The sequence below is a fragment of the Meriones unguiculatus genome, chromosome 3 (genome assembly GCF_030254825.1).
Source record: "Meriones unguiculatus strain TT.TT164.6M chromosome 3, Bangor_MerUng_6.1, whole genome shotgun sequence".
NCBI classification, from domain to species: Eukaryota; Metazoa; Chordata; class Mammalia; order Rodentia; family Muridae; genus Meriones; species Meriones unguiculatus.
In genome coordinates, this window is record NC_083351.1 from 168,998,777 (window position 1) to 169,015,759 (window position 16,983).

General features: G+C 45.7%; 1 protein-coding gene and 2 long non-coding RNA genes across 7 annotated transcripts in view; 2 read left to right on the plus strand and 1 right to left on the minus strand.

Moving 5' to 3' along the window:
- Positions 1-14,976, minus strand: part of LOC132653199 (uncharacterized) — a 95,607-nt gene extending 80,631 nt beyond the window's left edge. For all 4 annotated transcript variants that reach the window (XR_009590964.1, XR_009590966.1, XR_009590967.1 and 1 more), the window contains exons 1-2: positions 14,784-14,976; positions 1,679-1,825 (exon numbers count right to left, since the gene is read on the minus strand). This is a non-coding gene — a long non-coding RNA (uncharacterized LOC132653199). The remainder of the gene's footprint in view (positions 1-1,678; positions 1,826-14,783) is intronic.
- Positions 6,951-8,396, plus strand: LOC132653200 (uncharacterized). Its single transcript, XR_009590968.1, has 3 exons — positions 6,951-7,021; positions 7,725-7,743; positions 8,228-8,396. It is a non-coding gene; the product is annotated as an uncharacterized LOC132653200 (long non-coding RNA).
- A 228-nt stretch (positions 14,977-15,204) lies between the features above and the next one.
- Bmp2k (BMP2 inducible kinase) overlaps positions 15,205-16,983 on the plus strand; it is a 96,818-nt gene continuing 95,039 nt past the window's right edge. For both annotated transcript variants that reach the window (XM_021650053.2, XM_021650055.2), the window contains exon 1: positions 15,205-15,514. In XM_021650053.2, the coding sequence (XP_021505728.1) occupies positions 15,343-15,514 (172 nt within the window). In that variant the 5' untranslated portion in view covers positions 15,205-15,342. The remainder of the gene's footprint in view (positions 15,515-16,983) is intronic.

Genomic DNA, 16,983 nt, shown 5'->3' on the forward strand with positions numbered 1-16,983 from the left:
ATAACAAAGACTTAAAAGGACTATCATTCATTTGACATTTTCCCAGACTCTCTGCATTTGAAAGGATTTTCCATTACTGAACCTCTTTACTGCCAGAGACTCCAAGTCAGTATAGAATTGAAATTTCTTCAGGGAGGGTGACAAGTTCACAACCCACAGAGACCTGGTCAAGTTCTCTTGAGCTTGCTCAGGACCATATACCCTGGAATTAGAATAAAGACTGAAGGATATGACGAGCCTTTCCACACCCCTCTGTATTCACAACTGGAAGATTCTGTTGATCAAAAAGACAAGGTTTAAAACAGTTTTTTTTTCTACTTAGAGAAACAGCAAATAGAATTGTAGCTCTGAGGTGACTGTGGATACAGAGGGCCCTTCTACTCTGTAGATCAAAATGCTGTCTGTTATGGTGGGATCTCAGGAGCCTCAGCTATCAGCTTCTTTGCTTGATTGAGCTTGTGTGGAAGACACAAAACTGCATTTGGTTCCTGAAAATTCGTGGAGATCTGTAGTTTTCAAGCTGTTTTCTTCATTAACTGGGGGTCTGGAAGCATTGCCTCTTTTCCCTCACTCTAGAAGAAAGTTGATAGTGTTGAAGACCATCCAGAGCCTACCCCTTGCTTTCACTGCCTAGCTAGATCCTTCACTGAGCTGTGGCAAGCCTGGAGGGTGAGACTGAGACTTTCTCTCTCTGTTCCTGTCTTTTGTGATGCCAAGAGGATGAACCACAGGTCTCCTGCCTGGTAACCCCTTCCTCCACCAGCTACTTTCTGCAGCCCCTCAGTTTTTATTCTTTACAGAACTGCCTGCTAATTCCACACATTGGATTTCTGCCCAGCAGCTCTGTCTGTTACCAGAAGTTCTAGCTGTTCCCCAGTTCTTATTCCTGCTCCAGACCTTGCATTCCGGAAGGAGTGAGAGGCTCCATTGATAAGACATCCTGGCCAGCAGCTACTTAAGAGGGCTGTGGGAGGGTCTCAGGCTGGCTGACTTTGAACTTAAATATCAGGCTAAACTTGAACTTGAGAGCAGAAGACTAGCCTCTAACTAGAAAGCTGAACTTACTCCTTCCCCCTCCCCCAAGCTCAAGTTTTCTAACACTAGAAGGGTCAAAATCTCTAGTATTTTGGGGTTCATTTCACAGAGGATCTGAGGGTGCTAGGTTAAAGACTTTCCCTTTAAACCTCAGTCTCATACTTAATTCACTCCAGCCAATGGGAATGGTCTATTGGGAGTTGTTACTTATTTTATCAGATTTTTTTTTTCATCCAAAAATTTCTAGGTCAGTGTCTGATTAGATAATCTCCTGAAAGAGCTACCATATAGGAAATATCAAAACCAATGCCATGGCTGCCAATCCGTAAAAATGAAATCTATTTCAAATCAAAGATCTTGCCTTAATTTTCTTTTTTGGCCTGCAGTGCATAGCAATGTTCAGTTTACAGTGGGAATTTCACACATTTATTTCACTGAAGGAAGAAAGCCCTGTGGTGGCTTTGGAGTCTTCTGCCTTGGGCTTTGATTTCTGCAATTATTTGTTTCACACTTTCTCATTTGAAATGTTCTCGAGCCAGTGAATAGTGATATTAAATAGCAATAGAATAACAATTGATTTTACTTTTAAGCTGAGAAAATCTGCCCACTCAGTAGCAAAATTTAGTCCATAGTATTCACTTACTTTAATGGCAGGAGTTCAGCTCCGGTTGCAGTGTTTATCAAGAATGCTGATTTGAAGCTATTCTGAAGCTGCATCTGCAATATTTTCCATGTGCCCCAATTTCCCTGTCCATAACATCTGTTACAACTGGTGATCCTCCAGGAATACCTGTGGAAAAAAATATGAGCTATCAATTAGATATTTCTATATACGAACAACACCTGTTACTTCCAACCCCAATGACTTAATATGCCGATGTGCTGAAATCAGTTGTATTCAGTAAGCAACCAAGTTAAGGGGATAAAAACAGCACACATTATTAATTATTAATTTTCCCCCTGTGCTCAGGATTGAATCTGGGACCTCATACATGCTAGCGAAGTAATCTACCACTGAGCTATACTCTCAACTCTTGCTTAGTTTCAAAACCCAATTCCTGGATAAGAAAGAGGGAGGCAGACAATGGGCAGAGAGCTGGGAGTACAGATAGCTGCCTGTGGGATCATGTGACCTGTGGGGGTCATCAGTCACGTGCTTCACAGTAGAGAAAAGGTCTGCCAGGTCTCGTAACATAGTCACTGTCTTTGATTACATTAAAATCACTTTGGACACGTGACCCTTATTCACGCAACAGAACAACTGGTCAGCATTAGAAATAAGTCAGCGCTGTGTTCAACGGTATTCCTTCAGCTATCCTCCTGCTCCACCCTGCATTTACCTCAGTCTGTGTCCACGTAGAAGCCTGAAGACAATCTCCTGTGTTGCTTCTCAAACATCCTCATTCACCTTTTTCCTTTTTTTTTTTCCTTAGGCAGGATCTCTCACCAGCCCCCCCTCTTTCTCTCTCTTTCCTCCTCTCTCTTTCTCTCTCCCTCTCAAAAACTTTTTATTGATTCTTTGTGAATTTCACATCATGCAGCCCAATCCCACTCATCTCCTCCATCCTCACAACCTCCTCCCCCAAAAGAAAAAACAAACAACAACAACAAAAAATCCGGTCATGGAAACTGTAGTACGTCGTGGTGTGTCACGCAGTATACCCTTGTCCACGCATCTTTACTTGCAGTGAGTCATTGGTCTGGTTTGAGGCTCCTGGCTTCTGTTATCAGTACTGGATCCTTACCAGGACTCTTCTGTTATTGCCTGTTATCCTGTTATTGCCCTGGGTCATGGAGAGCGTGTAGCTTTGCATCTGCAGGACTGGCTCTTTCACATACTCCAGCAGTTCATAGATGTTGGGGTGGACCAACTCGAAGCCCTGGATCTGGGCCTGCGTGGTAGTGGAGATGGTCAAGCTGCCAGCTCTCCCACACCCACACTGCCAGGGCCAACGCCCTGCCCCAGCTAGCTCACCCACTGCCCCAGCTGGTAAGGATCGGGGCCAGCTCTCCTGTGCTCATACCCTCAAGGCTGGCTTTCCCGAGCCCGTCACCAGGGCCAACTCTACTGTGCTGCCCAGGTGAGGTTCAGGAACCACTCTCTCAAGTGCTGCAGCGAGCCGTTGGGGCGGGGCCAACTCTCCTGAGTATTGAAGTCAGTGCAGGGTGGGGCCAGCTCTGCACAGCCTTCGGACATCGACGTGGTCTCTGGTGCAGCCCAGACCAGGGATATCCACATGGCTTTTGGTGGTAATATGAGCCATGGACGTTGACACTGACCCCTGCTGCTGCATGACCATGTGCCCGGACATGACCCTCAGTGGCAGCATGGAACGTCGCCTCGGCTTCAGATAGCAGGGCAGGTTATTCACATGAGGCTATTCTTCTCCACCCTGGCCTCTCCAGTTCTGTCTCTCTTTCTCTTTCTTCTCTCCACCACATACTTGCTCTTCCTCAACAAAGTGGCTCCCGCTTTGGGCAACCACGAGGCGGACCTTTGGGCGTCTTCTGCCTGCCTGCCCCACTTTTTTTTTTTTTTTTTTTTTTTCTAAATGCGGGGTAGGGGATCAAATTCAAGTCCTAATCCCAGTGATCAGGGATTTCTTTGTATCAAAATATGTAGTTCGATGAACAAAAATGTCAGAGCACAGCTTAGTGGGGGCAGGCAAATAATTATGACGAATGTAAGATGTGTTATGAGAGCTACGAAGAAGGGGAAAGCAGCCAGGTGGTGTGGTCATGGCGGTGCACACCCATAATCCCAGCACCTGGGAGGCAGAGGCGGGCAGATCTCTGAATTTGAGGCCAGCCGGTCTACACGGAAAGTTCCAGGACATCAAATAAATCCTGTCTCAACCCTCCCGGCAAGATTAGGGAGGGTCAGATGGTAGGTCTGGGGGAGTTTGTGGCCATATGGTAGGCAGCAACTGTTGGGATCACAGCTCTTCTCCACCACCTTCCCCCAGGCCACCTCTCGGAGTGCTGCTAAGAACCTTCATAACCCCCAGTCTCTCCTGCTCTGCTCCCAGAGCCCTTCCTGCCTCTGCTGAAGCACTCAGTGTTCTGCCTCGTGTGCGGTGTGACTGCATCCGGTTTTTCTTCAGCTTGTAACTCCTTAATAAGGAAGGAACATTTTATTTAATTTATTTAATTTAATTTATTTAATTTATTTAATCATTTTATCCCTTTCGGAGTCACACACAGAGCTGCTGGCTTAGTGACTGTCGGTTGACTGATGGATCCTAAATTGAATATGAATTGGAAAAGTTCTGGGTGGCTTATAGAAGACAATCTTGATGCTAGAATTCAAAAATGTAAATTTGGCATATGGATACTTGGTGTAGATGCTTTGCTGGAAAATGTCCTTATTTTTTGCTCTCACAGAATTTCTAGTTTTTTACAAACCCCACATATTAACATGTCCAACAAATCAAGCAAAACAATAGTATCATTGGGAGCTGTTTCTGTAGTTGAAGTGCATTGTTCAAATAGCCCACAAAAGTAGCTGCTACTCATCACAGTTGAGACAGGTTAACCGATGCCATTGCCTTTATTTGGCAACACGCTTTTGCCTGAGAGGATATTATTTATATGAAATTGTCAGTCTCCATGGTTCTTTGACAGTGAGTAAAGTCACCAAGCTATATTCTTCTGTGTTTCATTCACACACACACACACACAAAAGAGCTTTACACATTCAAGAACTGTCGTGGAGACTTGTGGGTGTGTCTTACAAATAATAGCATAGTTTCTTGAAAGTATTATTATAAGCATATTTACCCCTCATTACTAGCTAATGAAGCAAAGCCCTTTCTGTTACACTCACTGTATGTATGCTAATGGGATGGTGAGATAAAATACTTCTACGGGAGCAACTAAATCATACTTTTTGCATTATTCTTAAAACAGCAGTTCCAGAATTTAAAATATTACCAGCACATAATTAGAATATGCTTGTAAATTGTTAGTAATATGACAGATGGAATTAGTGATCAGCACTGCTTTTTTGAATAGAGAAATGACAACATGAAGTATTAATGGATACTCTGCTGGCATTGCTTGTGATGGATCCTTCCTATTACTTTTTTCATTTTAACATCATATTTTTATTGATTATTTGGGAATTTCACATAATGCAATGCTCACTTCCCACTTCTCCCAGGCCCCTCTCCCTACTGTTGTGCCCTCTCCCCTCAATAAACAAACAAACAAGCAAACAAAAAACACCAAAAAACAAGTCCAGTTATGTTGTTCATATAATCACCGGAACATGTTCAAACTCCCAACAGCCAGTCCCTTACAAAAAGTGAGTCCTTCCCCACTTCCACTCCCACCAGCAGCCATCTATTGTGGAGAGCCATACTTCAGCATGCCTTTTTTGTTTTGTTTTGTTTTGTTTTTTTTTTTTTTTTTTTTTTTTTTTTTTGAGACAGGGTTTCTCTGTGTAGCCCTGGTTGTCCTAGACTTGCTCTGTAGACCAGGTTAGCTTCAAACTCACAGAGGTCCTCCTAGGAGCCTCTGCCTTCCCAGTGCTGGGATTAAAGGCATGTGCCACCATGCCCTGCTCTACTTTATAAGATTCCCTTTGATGGCTTTCTGTCTAGGTTGTTACTTTGCATGTGTGTGGGGGGTATCACAGAAGCCTTCTATGTCTTTCTTTCTCAACCTTGGGTTTGCAGTCATTAATGCCACTGCAGAAGAAGCTTCCTCGTCCTTTATAGTCAGCGGGAGCATGAATCATGAACTTCCAAATGGTATATGGCAACAGCACAGACCACAGACATTAACCCCGCCTCTGGTGTTAGCACGTGCCATGGCCCCCAGCATGGTTTCCTGTGGCAGTTTGGGCCATGGACATACACAAGGTCCTTAGTGGCAGTCTGACTCTCAGATATCAACATGGACCAGGGACATCCAATGGCCTTCAACAAGGGCCATGGACATCAACACGGTCTTCCTGTTTTTCTTGATTATTTGGGACCACAGCAGGACCTCAGAGTGATGTCTCATTCTGATGAAGACTTCTTTTCTCTTGAGGAGTCCTGCTGTGTTGCCTATACTGGTCTCCAGCCACTGAGCCATGTGGGCCTCTGAACTCAGCCTCCCAGGTAGCTGGGATGATGGGTGTACTCTGCTCCACTTGCTGCCAGATGAGGAATTTAAAATGAACTTTGAAAACAAGAAAATGTGTTTGTTTTCGTAATTCCTTTGGCTTCTTCCGTGTCAAACACCGAACCCTAGAACCTTGAATAGACTACACGAGTGTCCTGCCACTGAGCCATGTCTCTAATCCTCATTAATAAATTTTTTAAGTTAAATTGAAATTTTTTAAGTTAAGTTAAATTTGGCTTACAAGCATTTATTTTGTATCCAAATCGCAGGTAAGTTATATGCTCCAATTAATTTCCCTTTTCTGCAGGGTACTCACTATATTCATTTTCATGTTGCTAAGGTAAGAACTCTCGTTATTGGAGATATACGGTTACAGAAGGGCTTAGAGCATGTATCCCAAGCAAGAAGGCAACATCGGTGAGAAGAGGGAATGTGTGGGTCAGAGACCGAGACGGTGGGAAGACATGGGGTGCACACCGGGAAGAGACTTGATGCTGACGCTGGAGAGCCCATGCCAGCAGGTGTGGGTGTCACACTTCCCTCTGTTTCCCACATTGGTTACTACAGCACCGCGTGTGTGTACATGGCTCTGCGATGAGCACGAGTTTAGTTAATTGAGCAACTTACACAGGACAACCCCTGTGTGTGTTACTCTTTGTTCTTGGAGCTGTGACTTTTACCAAAAGCAGGGATTGATGACAAGAAAATAAAAATGGTGACTGTAGTTTCACTTTTCCAATGTCTTAATCACCTGTTTGATGTCACATGAAAAAGTTCAAAGTTTGTTTTGGTTTTGTTTTTGTTTTTAGCCAAGGCTGCAGCTTAGCGATAGACCATGAGTTGAGCCGGAATGGAACTGGATTCAGTCCTCAAGGTGAGAGGAGGAGGACAAAGAGGAGGAGAAAATGGAGGAGGAGGAAGAGAATAAAGTGGAAAAGTTGTCTTTTTAAAACTACTCCTAGCCGTAAAAGTTAAAAGTTCAAGCAAGTCAAATTTATAATCGAGGAATCTTCTTCAGTACAAATTTTGGTATTACTTTTCTTATTTTGATTTAAATGTATCATTAGAGAATTTTTCAGATATCAAGTGTGTTAGTTCAAGTGTGAAAGTTTGAATGAGGCATCTGTGATACAATATGAGCACTTTTAACATACTGCCCAAATACACATCCATGTCTATATTAAATTCATAAGTTCTAAGATCACAGTAAACATACTTACTATCACATGGGGCCAGCATGGGAACTCAACAGATAACATTATGCTTGCCTAAAAATACAAAGAATTTTAATAAAACGTGAACCATGTATAGATTTCTTCAGTTATACAATTCCCTTCCCTTGCCAAAGTGAAGTTACTGAAGAGTGCAAGATTGCCCTTGTATCTTCTGAGGCTCCGACTCACCCCTGGTTTCTCAGCCAACATCAAGCAGCAGATGTTAGGGCAAACACCTTTGTTATCTATCCAGAGAAGCAGGTCCGCTGCTGTTAGCAGATAAGAGAGGGCATGGGAATAGATGTGGTATTGGAGTGTAAAGACTAAACATTGTTTAAATATATTTACTATTTGTTTTTACAGGGTCTCACGTGTAGTCCAGGTTGGTACAGAGCTTACTATGTTACCCCAGCTGGCCCTGAATTGGGGGCAGTCCTCAGCCTTCAGTGTCCCAAGCACTGAGCTACCACCACACCCTGTTCTTCCTGAGCCGTTATAGAGTGATTATCTTGAATGCAACATGCAAGTGACGTAATTGAAGAAGTTCAGTAACAAAAAATTTACACACAGCCTAAGGTTAGAAGTGGGTAAATAAAGGTAACATACATTTCAGCTTAGAATAGGCTTACTTAGGTGGTATCTGATTTCACCAGAATGAAAACAAATGACAAAACTCACTTTTTAAAAAAAGTAATTTTTATTTTTTCTTCACAATTTTTTCATTATATATCCCTATTGAAGCCTCTCCCTCAACTCTCCCCAGTCCTGCCCTCCCTCTCTCTTTTCCCCATCCCCTTTCCCTAATCCACTGAAAGAGGGAGTTCTCCACCATTGTCACCTGCTCATAGCTTGTTGGGTCTCATCAGGACTGCCTGGATCCTCTTCCTCCGTGGCCTGGCAAGACCGCATCACCAGCGGCGAGTGATCAAAGAGCAGTCAACTGAGTTCCTGATAGAGGCAGCCCCTGCTCCCCTCACTTGGAGATCCACATGGAGACTGAGCTGCCAATAGGCCACATCTAGCAGGTAGTCTATATCCTCCCCATGCATGGTCCTCCACTGGTGCGTCAGTCTCTGCAGGACCACCTGTGCTAGATCCTTTAGCTTTGTTGTAAAACCATGTTTACACAATTTCTAGTTATACTTCATAAGGGTTTCTGAGGAAACATCTATAGTTGGAACGCCTTTGTGCCTTTAACCAACAATAATGAAGTTAATCTTTATCTACACTCTGCTCCGTACTAACTGTCTCCCTAATGCATGTGTTTCATTTTTTCTGAGTCCCAAATACAAAAGACTAAATGGCATTCATGGTTTTTTTGTTTGTATTTTAGTTTTTGAGAGCTTCATACATGAGTACATTGTATTTATATCATTTCCATCCCTCCCTTCTCCTTCCACCTCCCCGTGTACCTTCCACTCCCTCTTGACTTTATGACCTCTTTCATAATTATTGTTTATCAGCCCAGTGGTTCACCCACTTGGGGCTAGATAACCTGGCAGGAGCCAGTCCCTGGAAAAAGTGGGTCCTCCTTTCTAAGTGGCCACTGGTGGCTTATAGCTCTTCACAGAAGGGAGGGCCGTTGTGAAAATTTCCCATCCATGCTGGTGGGTCAGCTGAATATTATGCAGGTCTTACGCAGGCAAACATGCTGTTAGGAATTCGGAGGTGAAGAATACTGTACTGCTGTACTGAGTGAGGTAAGTCAGATCCAGAAAGACAACCACCACATGCTCTCGCTTATTTGTGGCTGCTAGGGTGTACTCTTTAGATTTGAGTCTATAACCTGTAACCTCATGGGGGGGTAGGGGAGGGGGGACTTAACTGAGAAGAGGCAGAGGAGAGAGAAATAACACCGAGGGTGCTGAAAAAGCCACACAGACACATTATTTTAAAACCCATGGCCTCGTGGTTGTGGTCCACACCCTTAATCCCAGCCCTCAGGAGGCAGAGGCAAGTACATCTCTGAGTTTGAGGCCAGTCTGATCTACAAAGCGAATTTCCAGGAAGATCCAGAGCTATACAGAGAAACCCTGTCTCAAAAACCAACAGAACAAAACAAACAAAACTTACTTAAAACACACATCTACGTATATACATACAGTTATATATGTGGGGTTACATCACATGTGATAATATTCCTCCTAGGAACCACAGACTTTCTAACAAAATACCACTGCCAGGCCAGAGAGAACTCCTTTTGAGTGGATGGGGGTGGTAGTATAGGTTACAGACATTGCTCTTAGTTCCTTACTGGAACTTGAAGATCGGACTCACTTGCTGAAGACACCACACACTTCAGGGTACAACAGTGGCACTTATTTGGGTGTTACCAACAGTTATTTCATTGGGTTTAAGACTACGTAATAGGAGAGAATTCATGCCTGGTATTGTGAATCTAGCCAAGTATCCATGGTTGGAGAGGTCACAGACCCTCCAGACGAACCTACTACTGCAGAATTACAAATCAATATTACTTCCTAACTGTATTCCAAACACTTACCCCTGTACCCAGGGGCATGCACAGCTCTCACCTCTCATCAAAAAGCTCCTTTTTATAGCAGACAACACTGCCATAGAGACTGGTTAGATGCAGAGAATAATCATCTGGGCCTGTGTCAGCCTGACCTGGGACATCTAAACTCAGCTCTCTCGTGGAACCTCTCAGAGGATGGGACAGAACGGTAAGAGAACCAAGATGCCTACTGCAAGACAGTGTCTTTGAGTGGGGACAGGGGAGCTGTCATGGCGGCATTTTAAAATTCAGGCACCATGATGTGGCAAAGAGAGACAGTGAGAAAGGAGGAGGAAGGCAGAAAAGAGGGAGAGAGGAAGGGAGGGAGGGGTAGGAGAAAGAAACCATGAATTATATTTTACTTGACAGTTAAGACTTACAGGCTTATATGCACTATCCAATTAAGAAACACATGCTAGGCTTCATATGCTGACAAGTGGTAATTCTAAGAAACGCTATATTATGAAGTGGGAGAACTGAAACATTACTTGAAGGCATGTCAGGTTAGAATGCTGAGTGTGTCAAATAGATGGTTACAAGGGGGAAAATGAATGCTTAGCATCAGGGGAAACACAAGAACAAATTGGGTGACAAAGGTAAGATGCTTTAGACAGAGGTAAATTAGCTAGTTCAGATCTGTGGAAGCAGGTTTTCATCACTTCCCCAGGCATTCTTTTAGTTTTACTTCAAGTTTCTCACTTATTTTTATCTTGCAGATTATATTGCTTGCAGCGGTCTGTCCTGATTTTTACATCCTTCTGTTTTTCACTCCAGAATCAGAATAAAATTTCCTTCTTATGTAGATAATGTGTGTTCTCTTCTGAGCATGTGTGAATGCATACATGGACCCATGTGTTCATGTGTGTAGAGAATATAGAGGCCAACCTTGAATGTCATCCTCAGGCATACTGTTCACCTCTCTAGGGACGGAGTCTCACCCGTCAGGAGGCAGGCTGAAATACATCTCTCCCACCCCACCCCAGTCTTTTTTTTTTTTTTTTTAATTGGTGCTGGATATTGAATCCACAGGTCCTGCACATGACACTTAGGTTCTAGACACTGAGCTAGAACACCTGGCCACCCCTGTGACTCTTGCCACACTATAGGGATCTCACTGTAGATCAGTTTGCATACCACCTAACAAAGGCTTCATATCCACAGTTACAGAACAGTGGACAGAAGCTAAAAGAAAGTGTGGATTTTGACAAAAGACTGAAGCAAAAGCTGAATCTGGTTGTCAGTCACTTGAGTAGATTAGGGTGTATATCTACCTGAGTGCCATGAGTGTGTAGATTCAGCACTATGGGACAAATTCAAATTTTTCCCACGGGAAGAGCTTAGTTGCTTTTAAGCTTTCTCCCTCTCTACCCCCCCTCTTCTTTCCTGTCCTCCTGCCTCAGAGCCCTGAGTGTTAGTATTCTAAGTGTGTATCAGTCATCTTGCACAATGATAACAGAGGCCAATCTGCCAATCTTCATTACATGGTTCTATGCATACTTGTATCCTAAGAATGGGATCTCTGAAACCGGGATTTAGATTATTCAACATATTCAGCCACTGAAGATGTGCAACAAGTATTTGTTAAATAAATACCTAGCTAACAAAAGACTAAAGGTAATCTCACTCATTATGGCAGGGTTCCCTGAGCTCTGGCAGGACACTTGTGTTGGGGGTGTAGCCAAAGAATAGGAGGTACCTTATTGTCGAAAACTGTGGTCATCATGTTGTGTATTTTGTGTTTTCAGAGTCTGCATATGGTTAAGGGCTAGTGCGTAGTCATAACGATCTGAATTTGAAGTCTGTTACAGGTCACAAGGACCTGAGGCCTGTGGCCTAATCTTGCATGTCAGTGTTCTCATCTGCATAATAGGCACAAGGAGAGAATCTCCCTTCTAGCTTGTCAGGGAGACTGACTGAGCTAACAAACACAAATCACTTTAGAATTGCTGTTCCTTTACCAGTGCACTACCTTGGCCACAGGAGGGAAGCTACACTACCAAAGGGCAGCATGTGCCTGCAGTTCCGGTCTAGGACACATGCCTCCCTATGAAGGATGATATGCCTGCCATCAGAGTAAGTAAAAGGTGTGTATACGTGGTGGCAGAACTTTCCTAACCCTTCCCAAGCAGGCACGTGGGGACCAAAATACAGATCCTGATGTTGAAGTTGTTGACTCTTTAAAATTGTTCTTAAGAGCATGGAAAGGGGACAGGAGAGATGGCTCAGTGATTAAGAACAGTCTCCCACAGGAACAGGGTTCAGTTCTCAGCCCACACCTGGGTACTAGGCATGTACATGCTGTACAAACATATATGTAGGCAAAGCATCCATACACATAAAACAATATTTTAAAAAAAATTAACCCCTCTCCCCAAATAACACAGTCACTGTTGGAACACAGTCTAAGAATGGAGTCATGAGGAAAATTCTGAGTGCTTGTGAGAAAACTCCAAGAAAATAAGTCTTGGGACCTCAGTTTCTTCAAAACACAGAATTGTTCATGGAATGTGTTTTTGTGCTCCTCCAAGGTGTACTGGACAGTCTACTTCAGCTGTTGCTATTCATGTGCTTCTATGGAAAAAATGTGTTTTTCCCATGTGTTGTTTGTCCTTGTGATTGTACACTTTACTCACGGGACTATGCTTAATCCTCAGAGTATAAATTGTCTGATGCTCTGAATAAAGTTGTCTATTCCACGAGACTTTAGCCTGCCTCATTTTTAGGCCCCGTCCTCCCAGGCTCAATCGGCCAACTAGAGCCATAAACAGGTCAGGATATAGGTGAAACTGTACTGCAGAAATGCATTTCTGGTCAAATGCGCCACTGTGTCATTTTTTCCAGAGTACCTCTGTATCTTAAACTTATCTATTTTTATCTTATGCTGTAAATGCCTTGACCTGCTGAGCCATCTCAATGGCTCCACCACCTTTAATTACAAGATATTGTCAAACATTTATGTAACGAGCATGTATGTATGCACAGTCAGAAGACAACTTAAAAGGGGCTGGGTTTGTATCATGGGGGCTCCAGACACTGATCTCAGGCTGTGAGGCTTCTATGCATATTTGCTCACAGCTCAGTGGATGTCTTGGTAGTGTTCAGTTTTCGGCAGGGTCCTAAACATTAGCTTTCAAAATCCCAAGTAGGATATGTGGGCTCAACGAAGTGATTTTGTTTACCAAAGCAATGATGGCATTATGATTATAGACATTTATTCTAGTGTTCTGATGAGGTTAAGTTGTATGAGGCCCAAACTGCTTGTTAAGCTGAATCCAGTTTTGAATCGCACTAAGTGACTCAATTTCTCCATTATTCTGCTTGAAAAACACAACTAACTGTTGGAGGAATGTGACTCCTGCGCCTCCTCACAGTAAGGAAGATGGCCAGCTCATTTCTAAATGGAAACTCCCAAGTGCCACAACATATCAATCATCTGACATATAATCCGACTTCCACTGAGCTGGAATGCACTTTAAAGGTCAGGCCTTTGGATGAAGAATGTCAGTTTCGTGGGTTGTGCGGCAGAAATGCCTAAATCTGGAGCACTGTCTGAGTGCTGGAGAAACAGCTTCTCTCTCAACAGCAGAGGGGAAGAACGAACAGAGGGTTATCAGCTGACAGACTTTTGCTTCATCACATTTCCTAATGCCTCTGCCTGTATCTCATTAAAAAGAGAAAGAACTACGGATGGAGTATCACGGTCATCTACTTTCACAGGTGGGCACTGGAACTGGGAAACATTATCAGGCCTATATTTTGAGAAAACTACATCAGGGGTGGAAAAAAACCTAGACTTTTAAGAAATTGGAACCTTTCAACACAATTACTATTATTACTACTTTAAATAAAAAGAACTTGCCATGCACTCCAAGCTGGTCTCGAATTCATGGTTCTCCTGCTTCAGCTACGATCTGACTTGGGCTACCGCACCTGCTTTCTACAAAGCAGGTCAAACTAGACCTGGTAGCGATGCATGCTCACAATCCCACTATCTGTGGGCACAGTGGCGAAGACAGAAAGATCCCATGTTCAAGGTTAGCTCAGGTACGTAATGAGTTCCAGGCCAACCCAGGCTACATGTGACTTTATCTCCACAAAATAAAACCACCACCAGAAAAGTGGGCTGGAGCGAAAAATCCCTTTTCTCTTTGCACACTTTCTACATTTTGCCTTCCTTTCCATTCCCAAATACATTCTACCCACATTCCCGTGCCCATCCCGCAGACACGAGACTCCTTTTTAAATTTCTGAAAAGTGAAGCAATCAGGCATTCTAGGCAAATCTTTTTGTTAGGGTGGGACCAGAAATTGCTGCCCCTGTTTCCAAACAGTCCTAAATCTGCCTTACTGTAAGGAGCTGACCCTCACCTACTTTTTCAGAATGGCCCAAAGCGAACAGCTAAGAATTTTGATGCTCCAGGCTACAAGCCAGCTGCGTGACCTTGGGCGATTGGATTGTTTTCCCAGCCAATAAGGATTAATGATCTTTAAAAAAAAAAAAACAACAGATCTTAATACCTGTTCTGAACACACAGAGGGCTTTTAAAGCTCTCCTAAGTAATTTTTAAACCGCAGAACACTTCCGAGAGCAAACATCCGGTACTGTGCGAGGACACCTGGTCTCTGCAAATCGCCCATGGGAACCTGCGAGCTTCGCGCTCCTCCTTCGCCCACGCTCCGGGGCGCCCGGAAAACCGATTCTCTTGGGACCGAGTCCGGAAAGCTGGCTGAGACCCGAGGCCCGCAGTTTCCGAGAGAGGGTCAGGTTGTTGGAGACGTTGAGGGACCCCAGAGCGACGCACACAGTCCTGACCCGGGCAGCCCCGCCCACCCGGGCTGGGACCACCTCCTGTTAATAACCCGGACCCCGGACTCCACTCCCATCCCCAGCCCCCACCATGATGTTACCCCGGTCCTCCTCCACGTGACACGGGCCGGAACCGTCACTTCCGGCGGCGCGGACGGCGCGCCTGCGCGCGGCGCCAGGCTCTGCGAGCGGTCGGCACCGGCGCCGCGCCCCCCAAAAGCCGCGAGAGGCGGGCGGCGTCGCCCCGAGCCCGGCGCGGACGCGCTGCGGTCTCCAGGGTGCGCAGGCCGCGAGGCCCGGCGCCACGCCCACCTCGGCCGGCCCCTCCCTCTTCCCGGGCGGCCCGCGCCCCGCGCGCCAGGCCCCGCCCCGGCCCCGCCCCGGCCCCGCCCTCCCCGCCGCGCTCTGCGGGCGCCGGGCAGCTGCAGCGGGCGGCCGGGGCTGCGCGCTCGGGACGCGCGGAATGTGAGGCGCGGCGAGCCGCTGCGCACCGACGCTCGCTCCCTCGCTCGCTCGCTGGCCGGCTCGCGCGCGCGAAGGGCGGCGACCCCTCGCGGACGCACGGACGGTCGGCCGCGCCCCGCGCTCCGCGGGTCCCGGCTCTCGCCCTCGCGCGCGCCCCCGTGCCCTCCCGGTGCCCTCCAGCGCGCCGGCGGGACCATGAAGAAGTTCTCTCGGATGCCCAAGTCGGAGGGCAGCGGCGGCGGCGGGGCGGCGGCTGGCGGGGCCGCGGGCGCCGGGCTCAGCGGCGGCTTCGCGGGCTCGTCCATGGGGGTCCGGGTGTTCGCCGTCGGCCGCTACCAGGTCACCCTGGAGGAGTCGCTGGCCGAAGGTACGGGCGCGGCGGGAGGCAGGTGAGGGAGGCCGGGGTGTGGCGGCGGCGGCTAAGAGAGGCTGGGGCTCGGGGCCGCCGGCGGCCGCGGTGCGGGCACGGTTGCCTGCTTAGGAGTTTCAAATCGTTTGCTGTTCTTTCTTCCCTGGCGCGAGGAGAGAAACACAAGACGTCCCAGTAAGTGATGTGGTGTCGTGATTGGACCCGTGACTCATTAGAGGGTCAGATGGAGCCGTGCTGGGACACTGCTTTGCCAGCTGTGGCTCTGGCGGGCGTCCTGCGTTGCTCCCGGGTCCAAGTCTCCGCGACACGCTGGGCAGTGGACCTCGCTGGGGTTTGTTTCTGCTGAAACCCCAAACAGCGGGACTCCCAAACCCCTGTGTATATGGCTGTATGTGTGCAGATGATGTGTGTGTGTGTGTTGGTTGGCACGGTCTCCAAATTCAGTGAAGTGGTTGCTTGGGGGTGGGGTGGGGGAGTAAACTTGAAGTGCGTTTATCTTTGTTGCTTAGAATCTTTTTCCCGGGACAAGGTCCTGTTTTCGTCCTCCCAGTGTGTCACTTTGTTATTACATTGAAAGGCGAAGTGGAACAGTTTAACTTTCTCTTGTGAGGTTTTCGGTGGCTCTTTTATTGTCTGAGAGATGTTATGACAGCAGGTAAAAGTCTAGATAAAAAAGAAAAAGTTTACTCCGTGTTAAAATGTCCATGTGAAAAACATGTTTGACTTTAGTTTTGTATTTCTGGTGTAATTGGCTTTTAGAAAATGCTTTCTGAGTTGGAAAAAAAATCCATAAGAAGTATTTCTTGTTGATAAATACATGACACTTTAAAATAAGGTTAAGGAATAGTTTTATTTGTGTAGGGATTAAAAAACTGTAGGGAGAAGTCTTGATATTATGATTTGCTAGTTAAGCTGTTGACATGGTTTAGAAACACAAGACAGATTCCACTTGTAGTCTTCAAATTCCAGGAACAATAGGAAACCAGTGTGAGAAAAAGCTGAGGGATTCTGTCTGTAAAATAAGGGTGTGTGTCATGGTTTTGCAAGCCAGTGCTCGGATTAACCACCCTTTCGGAGCCTTGGTGAAGTGGAGGGAAGGATCGCCAGATTTTCAGAAGACTGTGAGTGGTTTTGATACATCTGTTACATTGCAAACTTGGCTGGCTCTTGATTCCATAGGAATTTTCAGGTGTTGGTTAAGCTGGGCTGTAGGTGTTGAGCATTGGTGGCTGTTAACTCAGTGTGCTTTCGGCTGTTCAGTCCTTCACTGATGTGTAGCTTGAACAGTGATACCCTCCTCACTGAATTTCAGTTAAGACTTTTAGTTAGTATTAAGAAAGTACCAACATTTCACCAGTAGACTGCGAATTTCAACCTAGCCCTATCTTACTGCACACTCAGTCACAAAATACTGACATCCCTGCTATAGTGTTTGTGTGTGTGTATGTGGTAGTAGAGATTGGTGG